The 20,890-nt window shown below is 33.9% G+C and overlaps 3 protein-coding genes across 5 annotated transcripts; 2 read left to right on the top strand and 1 right to left on the bottom strand.

Annotated features, from left to right (window-relative positions):
* Positions 1–3,484: 3,484 nt before the first annotated feature.
* LOC115981845 (auxin-responsive protein SAUR50) lies at positions 3,485–4,197 on the top strand. The gene has a single exon (XM_031104282.1). It carries the CDS (start codon positions 3,506–3,508, stop codon positions 3,944–3,946), a length of 441 nt encoding a protein of 146 aa, XP_030960142.1. The 5' UTR covers positions 3,485–3,505; the 3' UTR covers positions 3,947–4,197.
* A 5,701-nt stretch (positions 4,198–9,898) lies between these two features.
* Positions 9,899–14,872, bottom strand: LOC115980816 (ABC transporter F family member 1). The gene is made up of 6 exons (XM_031103029.1): positions 14,709–14,872; positions 14,371–14,599; positions 12,783–12,856; positions 12,481–12,691; positions 12,159–12,393; positions 9,899–11,441 (listed from the first exon to the last, which is right to left on the bottom strand). The coding sequence occupies exons 2-6, from the start codon at positions 14,590–14,592 to the stop codon at positions 10,384–10,386; spliced, it is 1,800 nt and encodes a 599-aa protein (XP_030958889.1). The 5' UTR covers positions 14,593–14,599; positions 14,709–14,872; the 3' UTR covers positions 9,899–10,383.
* A 385-nt stretch (positions 14,873–15,257) lies between these two features.
* On the top strand, positions 15,258–20,166 carry LOC115980822. Of its 3 annotated transcripts, none has more exons than XM_031103035.1 (3): positions 15,258–15,443; positions 18,019–18,118; positions 19,560–20,166. In XM_031103035.1, the coding sequence occupies exon 3, from the start codon at positions 19,572–19,574 to the stop codon at positions 19,950–19,952; it is 381 nt and encodes a 126-aa protein (XP_030958895.1). In that variant the 5' UTR covers positions 15,258–15,443; positions 18,019–18,118; positions 19,560–19,571; the 3' UTR covers positions 19,953–20,166. The 3 variants fall into 3 exon arrangements, with proteins under 3 accessions (XP_030958895.1, XP_030958905.1, XP_030958900.1); XM_031103040.1 differs by lacking the exon at positions 15,258–15,443 and adding an exon at positions 16,968–17,894; XM_031103045.1 differs by lacking the exon at positions 18,019–18,118.
* The last annotated feature ends 724 nt before the right edge of the window (positions 20,167–20,890 follow it).

The raw sequence follows: 20,890 nt of genomic DNA, 5'->3' as shown, positions 1-20,890 counted from the left end.
CCCAAAAATATAAAAAATTGATGCTGTAGGCCTCATGGATGAGATGTGAGATGAGACTGAACTTGAAATAGGTAGGGGCCGAAGCAGGAGCACCCAAAAATGATGCTGTGTAGGCCTCATGGATAAGATGTGAGATGAGATTGAAGCTTGAAAGTCTACTGAAGACATTTATTGCTAAATTTTAAGCCGTTAAAACTCAAAAGATCTCATGGACGTTACCATCTTTGGTCGGAAAGATGGTAACGAGACATATTATTGTATGAGAAAAGTCATTCAGAGGAGAGAGAAAATATTGGAAGTACATCTTATGAAATATATAACATCTATGTCTTTCTGTTTAGTATTAAACATAATTCTGTTTAATTTCAACTTTATTTTATGGTATTGAAGCATAAAGTTTCAAGAAATATATAGCAATATGGAAAATTTTTCAAAAATGTGAAATTATTACTTTGAATGACGTAATAAAGCTACAATTATAAAATAATAATTAAAAAAAAAAAAACCATTGATAACAACTTGGGTGGGGTGCGTGATTTAAACCATGTTCCATCTTGAGGCTTTAGGATATCTATCACCGACCTTCATGTCAAAGTATAAAGAACATAGAGACAGTAGTGAACTAAAGAAGTTAATATCGTTTAAATATCTTAGGTGATAAGATCTTACCAGTTCTAATTTAAATTCACTATTTAAATTACTTTTTTGCTTACTCATAATAACTAGTAATAATTTGTTACCTTAAATTTATTGTAAAAATGTTATGAAAATAGTATTTCCCAATTATTTATACCTTCTAAGTTAAAACATAACTGTGGATTCCAGTTAGCTCAACTGGTAAAGTCTCTGATAGTTGTATAAGAGATTTGAGATTCAATCCCCGCCTACACCAAAAACTGATTGGTGTCTTGGTCCAATGATAAAGAGTTATCATCAGGAGCAAACGCCATAGGTTGAAACTCTCTAAAAAAAAAAGAAGTTAAAACATAACTATATGTTGTTTTGTAATCGTCTCCAATTTGGGCCGCTTGAGATGGTGTGATATAAGGTATATTTTGAAACATTTAAGCCAAAAAATGTAATCTTTGCAGGATATTGGGCCAGGGCAGAGGCTTCAGTGTATATAGGTTTTTATCATTCATCAAAACCCTAATGATGCATTTATTATATATTTCAATAATATAATAAAAGAAAAGATACAATTATATAGATGCATCTTATTAAATAATCAAGATGCATTTATTACGCTCATTTGAAATGATAGTCCAAATGTATTTTTTTTTCTTCCATTTTTTTTCCATATCTGCTCTATACTCCACAAATAAAAACTTACCACATATTCAACTATCTAATTAATTTTTAATTTTATGCAATTATCTTATAAAACAAACAAATAAATAAAACCCGCAACCACCGGTCCACCACCATTGGTGGCTTGGCACCATCAACCCCGTTGGTCACAACCAGGGACGATCCCAAGGGGGCCCCAGGCCCCCCTCGTCCTAAGAATTTTTTTCAAGTGAATATATATTTCCAATTTTGTTATTGAGCCCTCCTCTTTCAAAACCTTAGACCCCCACCAACCAGCCTAGCACAACTGGCAATTGCTCAACCCAAAAACTTAACAAAAACAAAACTTTAAAAAGAATTAAAAAAAAAAAAAACCTGTCAGCCTAATAGTTACAAACTAAACTAAAAAAGAAAAGAAAAAAAAGTAGATGATTGCATTGCAATATAATGTATTAAGAAACAATAATATTTTGTGTCTTTTGTCTTTGTTGATCTTTTCATAGATGATTGTATTGTAATGTATTGAGAAACAATAGTATTTTGTGTTTTTTATTTTATCTTAGTTAATAGTTTATTAATAATATATAAATATTTATTACTCCGCCCCTTAACTTAAAATCCAGAGTCCATCCCTGATCACAACCACTGTCGTCGGCCTGCTTTCAACCTACCTCAATTGACTTAGTTTTTCTGCGCAATATGCAACAACTTTTAAACCAGTAAGTTTTAGTAACACTCTAAATAGCTAGGTTAAGTTTACTTAACAGTGGTGCACTTATCGATCCACATGCACTAGTATTATACGTTGGCCCTATGGAGTAGATTGTAGAGGCATCTCGATGCTACCACGTTTCAAAAGCTCAATGCTTTGGACTGGCTTGGTCGTCCATACAAAGGAGTCCTCATGCTTCCAAGTGGGGTAAGAATGTAATTAAGATCACAAAATTTTGGGGCATACTTTGAATTAATGCACCAAAAGAATACAAAAATTGATGCCACCCGTTCGTGTCTCTCGAAATTTCTAAATTAATCCCAAATCTTCCATGATCATTGATAGAGGTGAATCAAAAAGATAAAAGTAAATTACAATTTTCTATCCATCACGTTTGCGCAAAAGAGTATTAGAAATTGTCAATAACTTTATAGTTCAATGATATTGCTTATTTATGAGTGGAGCTAAGTTCAAATCCCCACTCTTACATTATTGTAATTATCGAATAAAAAAAAATTAAAAATAGAACTTGAGAAAGCATTATTTAATTAGGGAAGAATTCTACAGTACACATTTTTTATATAACATGCTGTACTAATTTTTATCTTATTTAATATATATTTTATGATAATAGATGAACAATTAATATATATATATATATATATATATATATAGAATGATCCTTAATTAAAATAGGTAGTTGGAGTTTGTGATTAGGAAAATGACCCCTATACACATACTAATACAAACAAACTTACACATATGCGTTTTTTAAACTGAAAATCGTAAAGTCACAATTTCAATTTATAACACACGTGTTTAAGTTTTCGTGCATAATAAACACACCCCTTGTGACTAAGGATCTATTATTCAAATGCTTTCATGTACTCATTTTGTAACAGTACTTAATTAAAGGGTACAAAAGATATGTTACACTTTACAAACTTTTTTTTTTTGAAATAGATGTTGTGCTTATGGTTAGGGTTAAGAGTACTTGAAGACAATGTTGAAATTAAGTTTTTTATTATAATCGATCAATATTTTTTTTGGGTAGTTGCACATGACGCTAAAAAAGTAATTGTCTTTATTGCTTTCCAATTCAGTTAGATTTATAAAATTTCTCGGTTGCGTGAATGCACTAATTAACAAAAGTATAAATAGTGAATATTCTACTAGTAATAAGTAAAGTTAAATAGATAACAGTGTCATATGGTTTGGCTACTGAATGTGGCAGTGTTAATAATTTGGAGGCAGGCGTGACTAGCCAAAAGGGACGTTTCATGGTAAGTTGTAACACTCACTCACGTGCACTGGTCGGCCAAATTTAACCTGAAGTTCAGTCCGACCATATCGTTTTCTAACTTTCTTGGTTTTAAATGTTAGCAAGCATAGCAACCGCATCTCTGAGTCTTATCTCTGACCCTACTAAGCACTATATATTCTACAACCTGACGTGCTAAAAAGAGCAACAAACATTGATACCAAAAAAAGCATAAAAAAGTCATGGCTAAGCTCAGAACCAGTAGTAGCAATAAGAAAAAGAATGGCATTGTCAAGCTCAAGATTGTGCTTGAAAAACTCCAAAAGAGTCTTTTATTGGGTAGGAAATCGAATTCCTATCGTGACGAGTATGAAGATGTTAGTGACACATCTTCTGTGCCAGAAGACGTAAAGGAAGGACATTTTTCTGTGATTGCTGTGAATGGAGACGAACCTAAAAGATTTGTGGTTCCCTTAAGCTATTTGACACACCCTACGTTTCTAAGGCTGTTGGAGCAGGCAGCTGAGGAGTATGGTTTTGATCATGAGGGTGCACTAAAAATACTTTGCCGCCCAAGTGAGCTTGAGAGAATATTGGCTGAGCAATGGCAACAGGAGGGAGACTCAGATCATGCTGGGGTTAATTGGGGTTCTTGTAAAAGTAACATGGTGCAAAGCTATTGAAGAAAGAGCATAACAAGCTACTTTCATAGCTTAATCTTTGTTTATGTATGCATTTATTTATTTTCATGTGTATTGCAGAAACTGCAATGCAATAAAATTTGTAGTTCAATCTCTATCATACATTGTTTTACCATGTTGCAGTCATTTTTTCTTATAAAATTAATAATTAGGAGTAGAGAGATTTGAATTCCAGACTTCTCTGTTAAAAATACAGGAATAGTTGGGCTATAAGACTTCTAGCAATACAATCATTTTTAAGTTGGGATTTGAATTAATATACTCACTTGGGTAGAAATTGAAATGAGGAAGTCATGATTCCTGCAATATATGATATTTATTAACTCAAATATAAGAGCGATATCAGAAGTACTATAAAATTTTATTATCTATAGACTTTCCAAACCAATATGTCAACTTTTAAACACAATACAAAAAATTGTGGTTATTCTAAGCTGAATTTCAAATTGATATATATGCTCACTTAGGTAAGAATTAAGATGCGAGGATATCGTGAGTCCTTGCATTCTACTATGATTACACACTTTGCTATCTCATATATAAAAAAGATGTTAGGGATAATAGAAATTTTACTAAATAGACAAGTGTTTATAAGTTTATTATTTAATTGTGATGAAATGTTTGGGTCGGTTCATATGTGCAAGAAAGTTTTTCTCATTGAAGGATGTTGACCTAATGAAAATGAAGAAAAATCTTTTGAAAACGTGGGATGATTTTAGGGGGGAGGAATGATATGTGCAAGTTCAGATAAACATTTTTTCTACCCTTCTAGATTATATTAGAGCATAGAGTTTGCAATATTGTGATTTTTATTAAGTTATTTGCATAGGAATTGAGATAAATAGCTACAATAAATAATCGAAAATGTTTAACTTTTAATTGAGCTCATAATTAATGTTTTGTCACAAAATTTTTTGAGACTTAACAATTTTGTATGATGTATATAATTGAGAGATTAAACTCTATTCTACATTTAAACTCTCAATTAGAATCTTGTCACATCATATTTTCTTTAAATGATAGAATAAATAGTTTTATATACAAATGCAATCATAATAAATATATATTAATAATTAACATAAATATATATTTAATAGTTCCATTTAAAAACATAATCATAATAAATATCTATTAGTAACTACCATTATTATTAAATTTATATTTAATATTTCATACACAAACATAATAAAAAAAAAGTGTATTAATAACTATCATAATTTTTAAATTTCATATTTATATACAAAATAAAAGAAAAAAGATAGTTTTTTTTTAAAATAAAATATAAAATCATATCTTATTAAACTTTCATGTGCATTGCACATGTTGCTGACTAATTTATATTTATTCCCATCAAGTAGGATTAACTTAAATACAATTAATTGATCAAGTACGTGTAGTTGCCGAGCCATATGGAGTCCAAGAACCTTTGTGTGTGTGTGTGTGTGTGTATATATATATATATATATATACACTTATGTGGGATATTCCATATAAACATACATTAGATTGCTTCATCAAAAACAAGATGGCCCCCACTTTTTTTATCAAAAAAAAAAAAACCTCTGTTGAAGGGCTTCACCCGCAAAAAGCGCATTTGGTACTTTTCACTACCACCACAACCACAACACAAAAAGCATTTGGTATAATATTTTCCCAATTTTTTATTTGAAGGAAAAGTGGTTGACTTTACTTGCCAAACAAAATTTTCTCTCTCAATGTTTGCTTGTGCTAAAGTTGGTCCTGATTGTCGGCAAAATATGAAAAACTTTCGTATGCGCCGCGTGCATGTCTGCATTAGACATGCGTCATATTGACATATGGCCTCATATGAGATACCATCTCGTAAAATATATATCACATCATTATATTACATATTAAAAAATAGGTACAATCATATTTAATCAATTCTAATACTCATTTGAAAATCCAATTTAACTATAAGTTTATTGAAATGTTATTATGTGTGATAGATTGCATTAAATTTTAAATAAAAAACTGATGTGGTAATATTTTATTAGACGGTGTAAAACATGAGTTTTACACCCCATCATTACTAAATTTGAACTCATAATTTGAACCCAAAGAGAAGAAGTAGTACTGCAGCATAATAGGGAGAGACAAGATGAATGAGCTAAGCCAAACAAAATTTGTCAGTGTTGAAAGGGAAAAAAATTCAATTGTTATTTGATTTTTCATATCCAAATTTGCTTGAAAAAGTATTGAAAATTTCTTTTTGTGTATATTATGGTATAAAATATTGAAATTTTCTTATTCTAGATAATTATATTGAGTTAGGATGAGATTTTAACCATCTCGATTTACATATGCCATCAAAGGCATGAGATACCGCAACATTTCAAAAGAGTATTGAATAGAGTTCAAAGGCTGGGAGTTGAGAAAGTTGAGGAGTAAAATTGAAAAGGTGATTTTTATTTATTTTTTAACATTGAATATTTCTCAAGTTTCAGTGAAATTATATTGATCATTTTTTCCAGTGTAACTTTTACTGCCTTAGGGTTAGATTAAGGAATCCTATGCCTATGTGTAATGAAAAGTTTTATAATTATATGAATAGATAACATAATACACGTGTTGTTACTTGTTAGCTCAATAGTGTTACTATGCAATGAAAATTTACAAAAAAGTAGAATACAAATATGTTTGTTACCACAATGTGGACAACATATTCCATATGACCCTCCAACGATCAATTCCTGATTCCGGCACTGATCAAGTGTAATCTATTTAAATTTGACTAGTCACCAAATAATGAATAGAAGAGATTTATTTGTTGTAAAACACTAGTTTAAAAGCATGTTCTAAAGACTTCGGTTTTCCCTGAAAGCAAAACATCTCTCATCCTGTGTGTGCAACACTAGAAGGCAATGAAAAAGTTCACGGATGCTTGAAAGCCTTGAATAATTAAATGGCCGTCAACTTCAAAGACAAGACCAAACTTGAAGTTCTGGTCCCATCCCTTGAATTTCACAGCAAAAGTCTAGAATGCTGATTAAAGTAAAATGTACTTTTTGTTTCTCTATTTTCGTCAACCTGATTGCAAAACATGCAATGGGGCTCCTGGTCAAAACATTTACTATGATAGCTATAGTTCAAGTACTCATGAATGGCGGGTTGGTACCACGTTTTATTATTATTATTATTTTATTGATAAGTCGGTAATTCCATCAAGAAGATATCAAGTACAAATCAGCAAAGAATCAGCTTTGATGTACTAACTCTAAAAACAATCACTCAAACAACCCCTCAAACCGAGTTCTGAAAAAAGAACTACACAATTAGCCAAAGTTACAGCAGAAAGCAAATTGCAACAATGAAAGAACTAATCTATAATTGGCAACTACCAAAAAACCAATGCCAAAAACTCACACTTGGTAGCAGAAGCAAAACAAAGTTCCCCGAAATAGCAATCTTCCCAAGCCTAGTCTTGACACCCTATCAATTTCTCTTCTGAGATGACATCTCCATTGTGAGCCGTATTGTTTCTTCGTACCACTTTAACCAAGCCAGTCAACTTTTTCCTCCATTTTTAAAGCTAACCCAGTTAAGTTGGTATTTAAGGATCTAACAGTTAACAGTTAACAGTTATCTGAATGCAGATATTTATGTGTCAAGGATATTTTTTTATGAATAGTTGTTTTAAGGGTTGCACTATATATTTCAGATCAAAATATGTAGACAGAAATTACGGCAGCTGAGGGTCTAGATTTTACATTTTTCTATTGAGAGCCTCTAAGAAGTAAGAACATGTGATTATCTGAAACACACTATTTCAGGACAAAATGCAGACACCGCGTGAAACTAAATAGGATAACATGTGTTGTTCTATTTTGCACCTTTTATTTTCTATTGACATGTGCTTTTTATATATTAAAATATCTGTACAGTAGTCATGCCTTCTTTGCAATAACATTGAGTATAATCCAAAAACGTGGTTGTCGGTGTAAATGTAATACTGGAACATCTGAATAAGAATTTTCTTTTGTCATGTGCTCACATGTCGAATATGAATGAGAAAATATCTTACGCATTTGTGTTTAGTAGTTTAGCAGCATTTGTGAAGCATTTGGATTGACATGTTATCATCATCCAGTACACCAAATGTTAATTTGTTCTTGTTGAACTCCTCATAGGATTGCGGGATGAATACTTAAAGCATTTGGATTGGCTTTTTAACCAAAGCTTTTAAGTTATGATATATTGTAGATGTGTCTTCGTGACTAATGTATGGATACGGCAATACATTAAAAATTCACTCCGAGTACCCTTTGCATTCTTCTCAAAAAAAAAAAAAAAAAAAAAAAAAAAAAAAAACCTTTGCATCACTAAAAAGAATAAAAGTCATTGATACCTTATTGGTTGACATGATGTTTGGGCAAGTGTATCTAGGTACAAAAATATATATATATATATATGTAACTTATCAATGAACTCTAACTCAAATGATACTCCTTTCGTTATCATTTTTTCTTCTAAGAATAGATGATTGGTGAGCTTATAGCTTACTCAAATATAGACCTAATAACTTATTTAAGTATTATTGGTGGGGAAAGAATGTTGATTTCTTATCAAAGAAGTAAATTAGTATTTCTTATCTAACAAGGAATAGGAGTTGGTGTCTTTATATATATATATATATATATATATATGCAATCCTAGTAAAGAGTTTGGTGACTTTAGAGTCGTCCCAATCCCATATAATGAGAAAAAGACTCATTAAAAAAAAAAAAAAAATACATGGTGGAGGTTTTTTTGAATATTAGTTTGTGTACGAGTTAATGGCTTGCTTATTTTTTGAGTACAAAAGCACTATTGGGTATATTGGGGTTTGTGTATGGTAAAAGTCTTTTTTTTTTTAAGGGTATATTTAGAATCCGTTTATTTTGCTGAAATTAAAATTTTTTTACTGAAAGTACTATAAATAAAAGTAAAAGTTAACTAAAATAGTATAATGAGACCCATGAATAGTATCAAAAAGTATAATGAAATTCATGAATAGTAATTGGCAAAATTAATCAGACACTAAAGTATAAAAGTATCATGGGGTGTATTGGGGTTTAAGGATGGACTGGATGGTAAAGTCTCATTTTTTTAGTTTGTTATTGGGTATTGAGATTTTTTTTTTTTTTTTTTTTATTATTATTATTTATTTATTTTTGTGTTAGGCAAGTTATGATAGTTTATGTTTGTGAGATGTTTAAGACCATTTGTGTTTATGAACCGTTTCAATCTGATTGTACTTTTGAGGTTTGTAAATGTTGCTTGTGGTGTAGAGTTTAGCTCAAATAATAACTCTTGTTTTCTAGATTGGAGCATTATTGTAGAGTTCGACTCAATTTACAACTCTTGCCTTTTGGATTGGTTGTTACCTTAAGATATTCTCTCTTTTTGGATTTAAGAACTTGTGTGAGTCATAGAATGCTACCTTGTCCTATCTGGTTTTGGAGTATAAAATGTGCAACCACGTCAAAGATTTGTAAAGAGAGAAAGGCTTGGTTCGAATAGACATGAAATGAATACATTATATCAAAAAGAGAGATAAGTGCTTGATCTATAAGTGAATGATGGGGAATATAAGTGCACAGAAAGGAACGTATTGCGCTGCTACAAACAACCCCTAGATTATGAGAGGTTATTTCATGAGACAATCTCTTAATATATATTTTCCCACATTATGTAACTTATGTTTATATTTCGTTTTGCTCCTCACATTAATAAAATGAACGAATTTATCTGATAGCGTAATAGAACGACTACTATTACTCTTCCATTGATTGCTATCCATTTTTACAGTTCTAAAAAAGGCGTAGAACCTCACATGACACTACACAATTAGGTCCATAACATAAAATCTTAATTATGAAAAAAACTCTATTTCCAGTAACAGATGGAGAATGAGGGAAGGACATGTATTCAAAAAAGAAAAACACTTGGTTCCACTATAGTACCTTTTTCAACATCAAATTTCCCCATAAAATTTTAGTGCAAGGACAGTAGGAATATAGGGCTAAAATAATATAGCAAATACGCTCTCCAGTACATATCATTCTCGAGGAAACCACAGGTACAAGATGGTTCAAATATGCGTTATGACCATCACAAATAAATATTGTTAAAATACTTGGGTCAACAACCAAGTAAAAATAGAAGCACAAAGATAAATGACGAAATACAAAAATATCACCTAGCCGAGCAGGGGGTCATGGAACCTGTTAGCATGAAACAATAATCAGAATAACGAAGCCTTCATGACCCATTCTGCTCGTTGGCTTTCAGCAAAAGCCACTCTGAGAAGAACTCAATCAGATGCGCTAATCCCTGTCTTAAACCGTAATATTATGTAAAAGCTAGGGTTTACTAATAATACTCTCTCAAGTGATGGATCCACCCCCCTAAAGGCTTCAATCAGATAAACCAGCCCTTTGCTTGAGATGCGCCTTGAAGTCCATAATATCACCCTCCCACCGGGTAACAGCTTGATTCTCACACACCCATATCTCATGGGCAACCTGGTTAATAAGCCTAAAATCATGGCTAACAAGAACTAAACCCCCATCCCACTCATTCAATGCCTCAGCCAGGGAGTCAATGGTCTCAATATCCAAGTGGTTAGTTGGCTCATCCAGCAGCAGCAACTGAGGTTGCCTGTACGCCAACCATGCAAAGATCACCCGGCTCCTTTGCCCATCTGATAAATTCTTCATAGGCATCACCTGGGCTTTACCAGTCAGTCCAAATTTCCCAATTGCTGCTCTCATTTTCTCTTCCTCATTTCCTGGGTACTCTCTAATCATGTACTGAAGGGCAGACACCTCCAAGTCTAGTTTCTCAGCCAAATGTTGATGGAACTGTGCAATTCTAAGGTGATTATGCCGCCGAACCATGCCATCAGTAGGAACCACGTCACCTGTCATCAGCTTCAGCAGTGTACTCTTACCAGCTCCATTGGGACCAACCAGAGCAACCCTTGAGTCCAAATCTACCCCAAAGTCGAGGTTCTTGTAGATGAGATTATCAGGTGTATAACCGAATGCTACTTCCACAAATTGAAGCACAGGAGGAGGAAGCTTCCCAACATCAACGAAGCGGAAGACCAATACCTTGTCTCTCGCAACCTTCTCAGTAAGTCCACCTCGCTCCATTTTTGCCAATGTTTTCTCTTTGCTCTGTGCTTGTCGAGCTAGTTTTGCTGACCCATGCCCAAATCGAGCAATATATTCCTTCATTGACGCGATCTGCTCCTGCTCCCACTTGTACTGTTTCATCTGGTTCTCTTCCAGTTCAGAACGGGTCTGAACATATTGATCATAGTTACCAGTGTAAATCTTCAATGCCTTGTTTTGCATGTGGATAATGTTTGTGCAGACACCGTTCAGGAAGTCCTGGGAGTGTGATACCACAACCAGGATGCGATCAAACTTCTTCAAAGTTTCCTCCAACCAGACACAAGCCTCTAGATCTGTATCCCAGACAAAAACAATTAATTATTATGACCCAACTTATCCATTTTTTCCAACCACAGAATAAAACAAAAGGAGAAAAGCTATAAAAAAAATTAAAGAGCTGTGAATCTATTCAAGTTGGAGACATCTGTGTTCTCATACACGAGGATTGCCAAAGGAAAAGAAGAAAATAACTCCCTTTGTGCACCAAAGGGCCTAATAGGCAACAAACAGACTGAATAGGGGAAGCTGCAGACCAGCAACAGATGTGCAAACAACAAATATTGCTTTTGACATAATGCCAGTATGGACCAACTAAAAATGGCATTCAATATTCACTTAGATACCTTCCAATATTCACTTTTAAATCATGCCAGCTATAATTTATTAATTTTTCCTGATGCAACAGTCCATTAATTGCTAGTTAGTGAAGATAACAATACTCTAGAAGCATATGATTTGGCTCATCATACTAGAATCCTACAAACACAATGAATAGGCCCACCTCCAGGCTCAAACAATTATGGATTTTGTTTAAACTAGAGTTACAATGAAAGAACCAACAGAGGTTCTTCAAAACTTACCAAAGAAGAGGCAAAAAAAAAAAAAACAGCAACAAAGAAGAAAAAGTTACCCCTACAAACATGCCTAGCAATTGAACAAAGAAGAAAAACATGCAGTTATGGGAAAAAAAAATTAACACTGTACCCAATACTTGCATCAAAAAGACTTACCAAGATGATTGGTAGGTTCATCAAGCAACAGGATGGTTGGATTCATAAAGAGAGCCCGCGCTAAAGCAATCCTCATTCTCCATCCTCCTGAAAAATCCCGAGTTTTCTTTGCCTGCATCTGCTTATTGAATCCAAGACCAAACAAGATTTCAGCTGCACGTTTCTCTGCGGTTGCTGCATCCATGGCTTCTAGACGTTCATAAATGCGTTCAAGAGCTTCACCACCCCCATCATCCTAGAGCCAGAAGTATATTGAAGTCACAAGAAATTCTCAACAATTAACAGGCACTAAAAAACTATGTAACTTTAACACATTACACACCTGTGCAGCCAAAGCTTCAGCTTCTCTTTCCAATTTCAACCTCTCCTCATCACATTCCATGACAGCCTCAAGTGAAGACAAGTCAGAAGCTTCAATCTCCCTCGAGAGATGATAAATATCCATGTGGTCAGGAATTGGAAGCTCTCGACGTCCTATTGCAGTAAGAAGTGTAGATTTTCCACACCCATTTAACCCAAGCAAACCATAACGTCTGAGGACATAAAATTTTATGAACATTAGCTACATGCATCCATAAATGGCCCCTTACAAGACAAATAATAAAGTAGCAAAAAATTACGAACCTGCCATAGTTAAGCTCCAGCTCAGAATCAACTATTAGATCATGTCCATGAAAAGTAACAGATAAAGACTCTATCTGCAATGAATAAACAAGTCAGTTAGTCATCAACATTGCTTATTCTAATGACACACACGACTATAACAGGAATGCAGAAATTTTCTTCCCGTACAATATTACCTCCTCCAAGGAGTTCCAACAAGGATGAATAGTGGATTATATTCACAATGGGATTTTCAAGCAACTGACCCTGGAAACATAGAGGTCCTGGTGACAGACCCAGCTGCTCAACTAGATGTTTGTCTAGGTGCACCAAGCTAGCAACAATAAGCTAAAAGTGAGACTCGCTATAGCAAGGACATCCATTATATTTTTAGTTCTGTATAGTCATCTACAGACCCAATAACTTATACTGCCTAGAAAACCTTAATGGAACTTTTTGAACCATAAAAATCCCTTGGAAACATTTCTCCCTCCAACAATCAGCGAGCTCAACAAGTTCTTTTTTTTATATATATTTTTTAATTGTTTCCCAAGTTAATTGAGAAAGTTCACAAAGTACAACATGCGATACTGAAATTACTTTATTAATGTCAACTTTAAATACTTAGAATGATATTAAATATACAGCTAATTTATTATCTTAGGCTTTGCATCATTTGGAAATATTGGTCTTTTACTAAAAAATTATAATAGGTGATTGATGTCAAACATTTTGGTTCGTATGTAGTGTAATATTCCCAAAGAGTAGCATTCTTTAATAGGAATACCAGAATTCTTTTGCACTGACATAATCTATGTATTACAAAACTATTCACCAACACAGGTTAATCATATCCTTCTAAAACCATTATCAAATATAACCCTAAAAATAAGACCATTCAAACCTAATAATAAACTTGAAGAAAATAAAAACACGAACTCTGAATTTATACATATCATGAACTCAAATCACATGTATCTAATGCTTATTAGGCACAGAATGAATTTTCCAAACAAGTTGGAGGCTCTATAGATTAATCTAAGAATAGGCTTTATGACAATTTCTATAAATAAATAAATAAATAAAAACAAACAAACAAACAAAAAGCAAAGAACTATCAAAACTAAAAGAGAACAACTCTTTCATGCTGAACCTTCACCAACTATGGAAAAGCTTAAATTCCCTAAATCCTACCAGACTCAACTTCATACAAAGGATACAAGCAGTGTAGAACAGACGCCAAAGTAAAAGGCCAAAGTTTGTTTAAAGACAACCCATTTTTTCTAGCTTAAAACAACACTCTTTAGTGATGAAGAGAAAATTTTCCCATAATCAATCAGATATGAACAACTAATGCAATCTTTTTACTTATCAATGCAAAAACCCACCTCCCAAAATCCGATTTTTTTTTCCTCCCACGAATGCATTTCAATAACTACTACTTTCCAAGCATAACATCACACAAAATTTCGTTCACACATTAAATCACAGAAAACAGTATCAACAAAGCCCTAGAATTTCAACACACACGAGCAAAGTATTTCAGATGCAATTCCATCAATCAACATGTAAGAGCTCATCGATCGGAATCGGCGAGAGAGAGACTTACGCGGATATCTCGGGAGAGAGGATGCGAGCAGAGCACACCAGTGCAAGTCCGATCCGAAATCAGAAGCGCCTCAACCCCGTTCGCCAACTTCTCCGCTCCGTTCTGCGAATCCGACGCCGCCGCAGCCGATTTCGACGAAGTCGCGGCTGCCTTTCCTCCTCTCTTGGCCGCCGCCGCCGCCTTCTTCTGCGCCGCCTTCTTCTTGCTCGCGTCCGACACCATCTTCAACCTAAACACAACAACAAAAAAACCAAATCATCAACAACGCTAACGAAAAAAATCAAATCAAATCACTTCGATGAATAAAGCAATATAGCATAGGGATTAGAGAGACGAACCTTTTGTGGCGGAGATCGGAGGAGGCGAAGAGCGAGAGAGAGAGGTGGGCTCGGAATTGAGATCTAGGGTTTGGATGAAATAGAAGCCAAAAGTGGAGGTAAAGAGACTTGTTGGTGGTGGTGTTTATTAGGTTATATAAGGAAGAGAGAAGGGTATGGGGTTAGGGAATGATGATGTATATATATAAGAGTGCGATACTTCCACGTGGCTCAAAACCTGAGGAGTGTCTCTTTTTGAAAGACTTGTATAAAAAAAAAAAAAAGTCCGACACCACAACAACAACTCTCTCTATAAAAACACAACACCTGTGTGGGTTGCGTATGAGACTTGACTGACTGATATACCCTTTCCTAAATTATAGGCAGCCTTTGGAAAAGGGTATATCTGGCAAACAACTACAGTGATTTTGATGTGATTGTAGTAGTCTACTGTATAGGTCGGTCTGATATTTTTTTTTTGTTTAGGGGTTTTGATACGACGACGTGTTACTTATCATCAGCAATTCATTTCTAAAACCCCTGATATCACTTATTAAAACCCCTAAAGATCTCAAAAATTTTCAATCCTGCCACTGTTTACATTTCAGCCTTTTCATTTTTGGTTTCACTGTTCACTCTCTCTCTCCTCTCTCAATAATCGGTTTCTCCCTCTATCTTCAGAAATCAATAAAATGATGCTCGGAGTTGGACCCGCTTGCAACCCAAACCAAATCCACTGCTTGGTTCAATGATATTGTAAGTTTTTTTTTTTGATACTGGATCTCTCTCCCTCTCTGCAATATATTTTGTTTGGGTGCTGAGAAAATAATGGACAAAGTAACGAAAAATTTTCTTTTTGTAACTTGCTGTAGTTTGCTCAGAAAAATGGCACTTTCTTTATTTCTTTTGTCTGGATGATGAGAATCTGATTAACAAATGAAATACTAGGTATTTTCTTCAACTTGTTGCAGATGTGTCGTGATACGGAGAGAGTATTCTAAAATGCCCTTTCTTTCCTCCTCTCTCTCTCTCTCTCGAAAATGGGTCTCTCAGGTTCATTTATAAATATTGGTTATTTATCTTGATATATGAAGAGAGTTTCTTCAATGTATAGGTTAGCTAATACAGAGGGAGATTTGAATGTTGGGTGAAGTTGATTTTTGGGTATGGGGAAGAGAAAGTGAAAAGGGTTAAAAATTTTAAGTGGGTGAAGCTGGAAATCTCTAGATTCTTGGGTGGTAGTATTTTTTGGCAGTGTCAAAGACCCAGATTCACGTTTTCCAGGAATTTAGTGAACTTGTCTTTTTGAAACCCAGGTTTTATTTCAACTTTGAAAATGGAAAATTCCAATCTAATGCTTTAAAGACATGTTTTAGGAGTTTTGGACTCGTCATGGTCTGCCTTCTTCATCAATTGACTTTGTGTATTTCCTCATTAAGTGTATCTGCAGCTAGTGTTCTTCCCTGGCATTGTTTTCACATTATTTTAATTTTTCACCATTACAATTAAAATTTAACTCTACTGCTTTTCACTTCAATATCTTCCTCTGTATTGTCTTTCTTTAACACTTGCATTACTGTCTTTCTGTTTTTTTTATCAAACCTTTTTCTCTTTAGTCTTTATTACTTCACTTCTCAAAAAACAAAACCAAATCTTGTTTTGGGGTGTGCTTCTTGCAAGCTACTTTAAGTAATAGTGGCTTCCATTATGTCACCCACTTTACTTTGATGTATATAAAGTAAAATACCAACACTTGTGTGGAGATCCCTTAAAAGTTAAAACCCAGATTTTTTTTTTTTTTGGATAAGTTGTTAAAACTCAATTGTATAATAGCCCCAATTAGGTCTTCTGTTCCTTTAAAGCTGCTAATATGATTTTTTTTTTGGTAGGGAGGGGAGGATGGTCTAAATTTTTGGGAACTGTTTATGTTTTTTGCTTCCTAGTTTGTGGTAGCTTTTTTCATGCAATATATATGGGAAAGTGATTCTTTAAGAACGTGGGTGCCAATTACTTTGGTTTGTAGTAGTTATCATAGGGAAGCTAATCATTTTGAATTGAACTAGATTTTGAAACGCAGCCTTATTCTTAGAATGGATGCAAATAGACAATAGTTGCAATCAAAACTATAAAGTTTGTTTAAGATTTATATGCTTCCTTCTTCATTCATTGACTCATTTGATTTAGTCTTATTGGTGTGCTATAAACTGTGTTCCTTTCTATATATTGAAACATAATATTGTAGGTTCAACAACCATAAAAAAGCAATAAAAAATTCATTCTTTTCTTTGTGTATACGCACGCACGTGCGCACACACACACACACATATATATATATATATATATGTTACCACTAGTTTTATTATGATTCTCTTGTTCTCAATCTATTTTCCTAAGCATGTGGTATTGTTGATTGGGTTTGACTTAGATTTTTCTGTCTATGCGATAGATGCTTAAGTTTTGCAGTTCAGTTACTTAAGTTATCTGGGTGTGATTAAAAATGTGCAGCTTGGAATTATTGATGATAATTTATTTTGGGAATCATTATAAGTTTAACTCCGGTGTATCACCATATTTTGGACATGAAACTTCCTTTGCAAATTGTCTATGTGGTTGAGTTTTGGCTTTTACTTATGTTTTTAATTTCTCTTTTAGATTTATTATCCCCTAGATTCATGAGTGCAAGTACTAAAAGTGTCATTCTCTTTGATCATAAGACTCATATGTACTATGACACAATGGAATGTACTATGTTCCCTTCCTTTATATTTTGAATTAAGATTCTGCACGTTGGGAAAGTTTGAGGAAAGAAATTTAATATGGATTATCTAAGTCCTGGAATTTGGATGTATCATTTCTATTTTCTGTTCTTCTTTATGGTTTCATCACTTTCATGGGTGTCAAATGACGTGATTTTGATTTGATTTCTGACTATGTGAGCATTGATTTTGCATCTAAGAGTTTTAGTTGCCTCCTTCAATGACTTCAAGAATGTGTAAAAGGGTGGTTAAGCTTTCATAATAATAATAACAACATTTTTTAGCCCATTTTCTCAAAATTGGAATTTTGATGCTAAGAAAGGTTATATTTTTTTCTGTACACAGAAGTATATATATGTTTATACCTGCTGTTCTCTTATTCTTTCAATTGAAAGCATTAGGAATTTGCATCTACAGTGTCATCTTGATCTGCATCCTTTGTTCATATTTGGTAGTGCTATCCTCTCTTATTTTATTTATTTAATTACATAATTAAATTTTTTATTTATTTACTTAATTAATTAAATTTTTATATGAACGATCAGTTATTTTGGTTCAATTTGTATTACTTACAGAGTTCTGGTGAAAGAACTTCCTGCTGTTTGTGATAGCTTGAGTTGCTTTGTGAGTAAAGGAAAAGGCTAAGCTCCACGTAGGAATTAGATTACATTTAAGGTACATTTTCTCATTCTTCATAGATTTTGTTTCTTGTTATTTCTTCAAAGTTTTGGGATGGCTTCATTAGGAAGGCATCATTCTGTTTGTTTTGCTTTCTTTTATTTTTCCTTAGATGTTTGCAGGATAAGTAGAGCTTCCTTATTCTATATTTTTTACTTGCATTATAAATTTGATTTGTTGACATGGTGGTCTCAAGTGCTATTTTCAGTATACCTATAACATGGTTTTGGTATTTGATCTGAATTAATCTTGCTTGATCTAGTTGGTTGGGAGGTGATTCCATAATGTTTATCTTTAGGAAGACGTATAGCAAACCTAAGGCCTAATGCAAGATAAGCTGGGCCTCTCCCTCAAAGGTCTTGTATATACAGCCACAATTATTCCTTTGTAGGATCTAAACCGAACTTTAATATATAGCTAAATGCCACCCTGATAGATATATTGACTCATTTTTTGAGGTAGCATTATTAGAGCCTTCAGGATCTTATATGGGTCCACCTACAATATGGTTTTGTTATTTAATCTCATGCCTTTAGATTTACTGCCTCCTTTTAGATCTTGGTATGCCTGGAATATTTAAGGATCTCTTTCTCCTATATTATTGGAACATAGTCTGAAAATTTTTCATTATTTTAGTGCAATCAGGTTTATATAAAATGCCTCTTTGTTCTTGGTGAATATGAGCTGCTTAATCGCAATGCCTGTGTAGTAGTGGCAATTTACCAACCCCCTGGTGCCAAACGGAGTAGGTTTTCCTGCCCCAATGAGTGGAGGGAGCAAGTTAGTTGTAACCTAAGCGTGAGGTGGGGCAAGGGCTGAGTTTTTGGAGCGCGAGTGATTTCAGGATATGTTTTTGTGATTCCATTCATATATCAACCATCCAATCGATTAATGCCTTGGTTACCAAAATTATTGTGCTGTAGTCTTCCCTAATAACATCTACCCTTTTTGTGGGTAATTTTGTTTGTTGTTTGTTTTGTTTTTTTTTTTTTTCTTCAAAATATCGTACTAGGATTACATCAACACAATTTGTAAGTTGTTCGTACCTTGTTAGATACAGAGATTCTTTAGAGAAGAGATGTAATCTTTGGCATATTCAGCAATATATAAACCTTGTGTGAACCATCTGTATTATTTCTGCTTCATTTCTCAGTGGAAATTCCATCATTTGTTCTCTGTCTCTCCCGTCCGCCCCCGCAGGGGGTGGGGGGAACACCATGATTTTTATTTTGGTTTTGAAAGGGAAAACTTTGTTCTTCCTTGTTTCTTTTTTTCTTGTAGTTCTTCATCAGACCATAACTGTTACTTTGGTGGATCTAAACAGAACTTCTATCTTGCTATGCCAACCTTTTAATTATAAAATTCATTTCTTTGTGGACAAATCTTGACTGAGATGTAATTTGACATCAAATTGATTTATTGTTAACAATAACATCAGGACTGTCAAAGGATGACGGTTTTAAAGCGGTATGTGCTCCGGTTGTTCATATCTATAAAGTACATCACGGCAAATGTGGTGGACAGAAATAATGGACGAATTGTTGTAACAGCATCAACAGTTGAACATTCTATCAAGGACTCACTTGAGTGTGGTCGGTCTTGCAATGCAAAAGCAGCTGCTGTTGTTGGAGAGGTGTTGGCTATGCGACTCAGGGTGGAGGGTCTTGAACAGGGGCAGGGCAGAGGGATTCATGTTGATTTAAACAAGGAAATAGAGAAGAAGGGCTTTAAAAACCGCACTAAGATCTGGGCCATTGTCAATTCTCTTAGGAACAATGGAGTCAAACTTATTTTGGATGATGATGATGATAGTACATCCCGGCCAAGTTAATAAAAAAGGTTCCTGCATTTTTCCTCTTGGTATTATATATAGAAGATAGCTTTACAAATGTTTTGTTATAGAAATTTTTGTTTTCTTGCAAAGAAGAAAATGGATACAGGAGCATGTCTTTAGAATTTTAAATTTGATATGCAACAAAAATGCTAATAGAGGTAGTTGGCTAATCTAGCTGGTAATTATAATTCTCACTTCTGCTTTACACTCACATCTTCTATTTTGATATCATAATTCTATTTCTCCTATCTTAAAATAGGATAAAATGGGCCTAGGCTTTGCATGTGTTTACGGGGATGTTAATGAAGGAATGGGCCTGGGCTCTGCCTGTGTTTCTCTTGGACAAGTCACATAATTCTAGTTCTCCTATCTTGAAAAAACATAAAATATTGCTGGAATGTGGACATTAAGGATAGCATGGGGTCATTGCACATGGGAATTTACAACATACTTGAGCTGCCATGGGAGTTCAAACTGTCTTGTAATCAACCAAACTTTATTTACCTTGCTGTGATGGAAAGGGAAAAAGTACAAGAATGAACCATGGAAAATGCCTTTAAAAGAAACTTCTTTCGTTTTCATGGCTTTGCCTTTTCCACACAATTTCACTAATACCCAATACAAAAGGTTACTTGTGTGACTGTGTGAGCCTCAATCTGTCACAAACTAATTATAATAGCACCTATGAATACACTTTTATTTCTCATAAGAATTACAAACCAAACTTTTTCTCTTGGTGAAACTTTCACACGGTAAGAGATGTGGAAACTTTCGAGAAACATGGAGGAAAAGAAGTGGAAAACAGAGTGTCCATGATTGCTTGAATAAATTACAATATTACTCTGGCAAAAGGATAAGGATTATGATCAATGCATTCTGATTATTTGTTCTCTTATATATTTTATGAGTGATTTTTTTTTAACATGTAGAGATAA

This window comes from Quercus lobata, chromosome 1 (assembly GCF_001633185.2).
Source record: "Quercus lobata isolate SW786 chromosome 1, ValleyOak3.0 Primary Assembly, whole genome shotgun sequence".
Lineage (NCBI taxonomy): Eukaryota > Viridiplantae > Streptophyta > Magnoliopsida > Fagales > Fagaceae > Quercus > Quercus lobata.
The sequence above is the reverse complement of the archived record's forward strand: the minus strand, read 5'-3'. Positions and strand labels throughout refer to the sequence as shown.

Bases quoted from the DNA above. Each gene is read 5' to 3' on its own strand.
- LOC115980816 (XM_031103029.1), bottom strand. From the start codon at position 14,592: ATGGTGTCGGACGCGAGCAAGAAGAAGGCGGCGCAGAAGAAGGCGGCG. The intron at 12,857-14,370 runs GTAAGTCTCTCT...TATTCATTGCAG, and splicing joins CTCTCTCCCGAGATATCCGC to ATAGAGTCTTTATCTGTTAC. The intron at 12,692-12,782 runs GTTCGTAATTTT...TTATGTCCTCAG, and splicing joins CTGGAGCTTAACTATGGCAG to ACGTTATGGTTTGCTTGGGT.
- LOC115981845 (XM_031104282.1), top strand. From the start codon at position 3,506: ATGGCTAAGCTCAGAACCAGTAGTAGCAATAAGAAAAAGAATGGCATT.
- LOC115980822 (XM_031103045.1), top strand. From the start codon at position 19,572: ATGACGGTTTTAAAGCGGTATGTGCTCCGGTTGTTCATATCTATAAAG.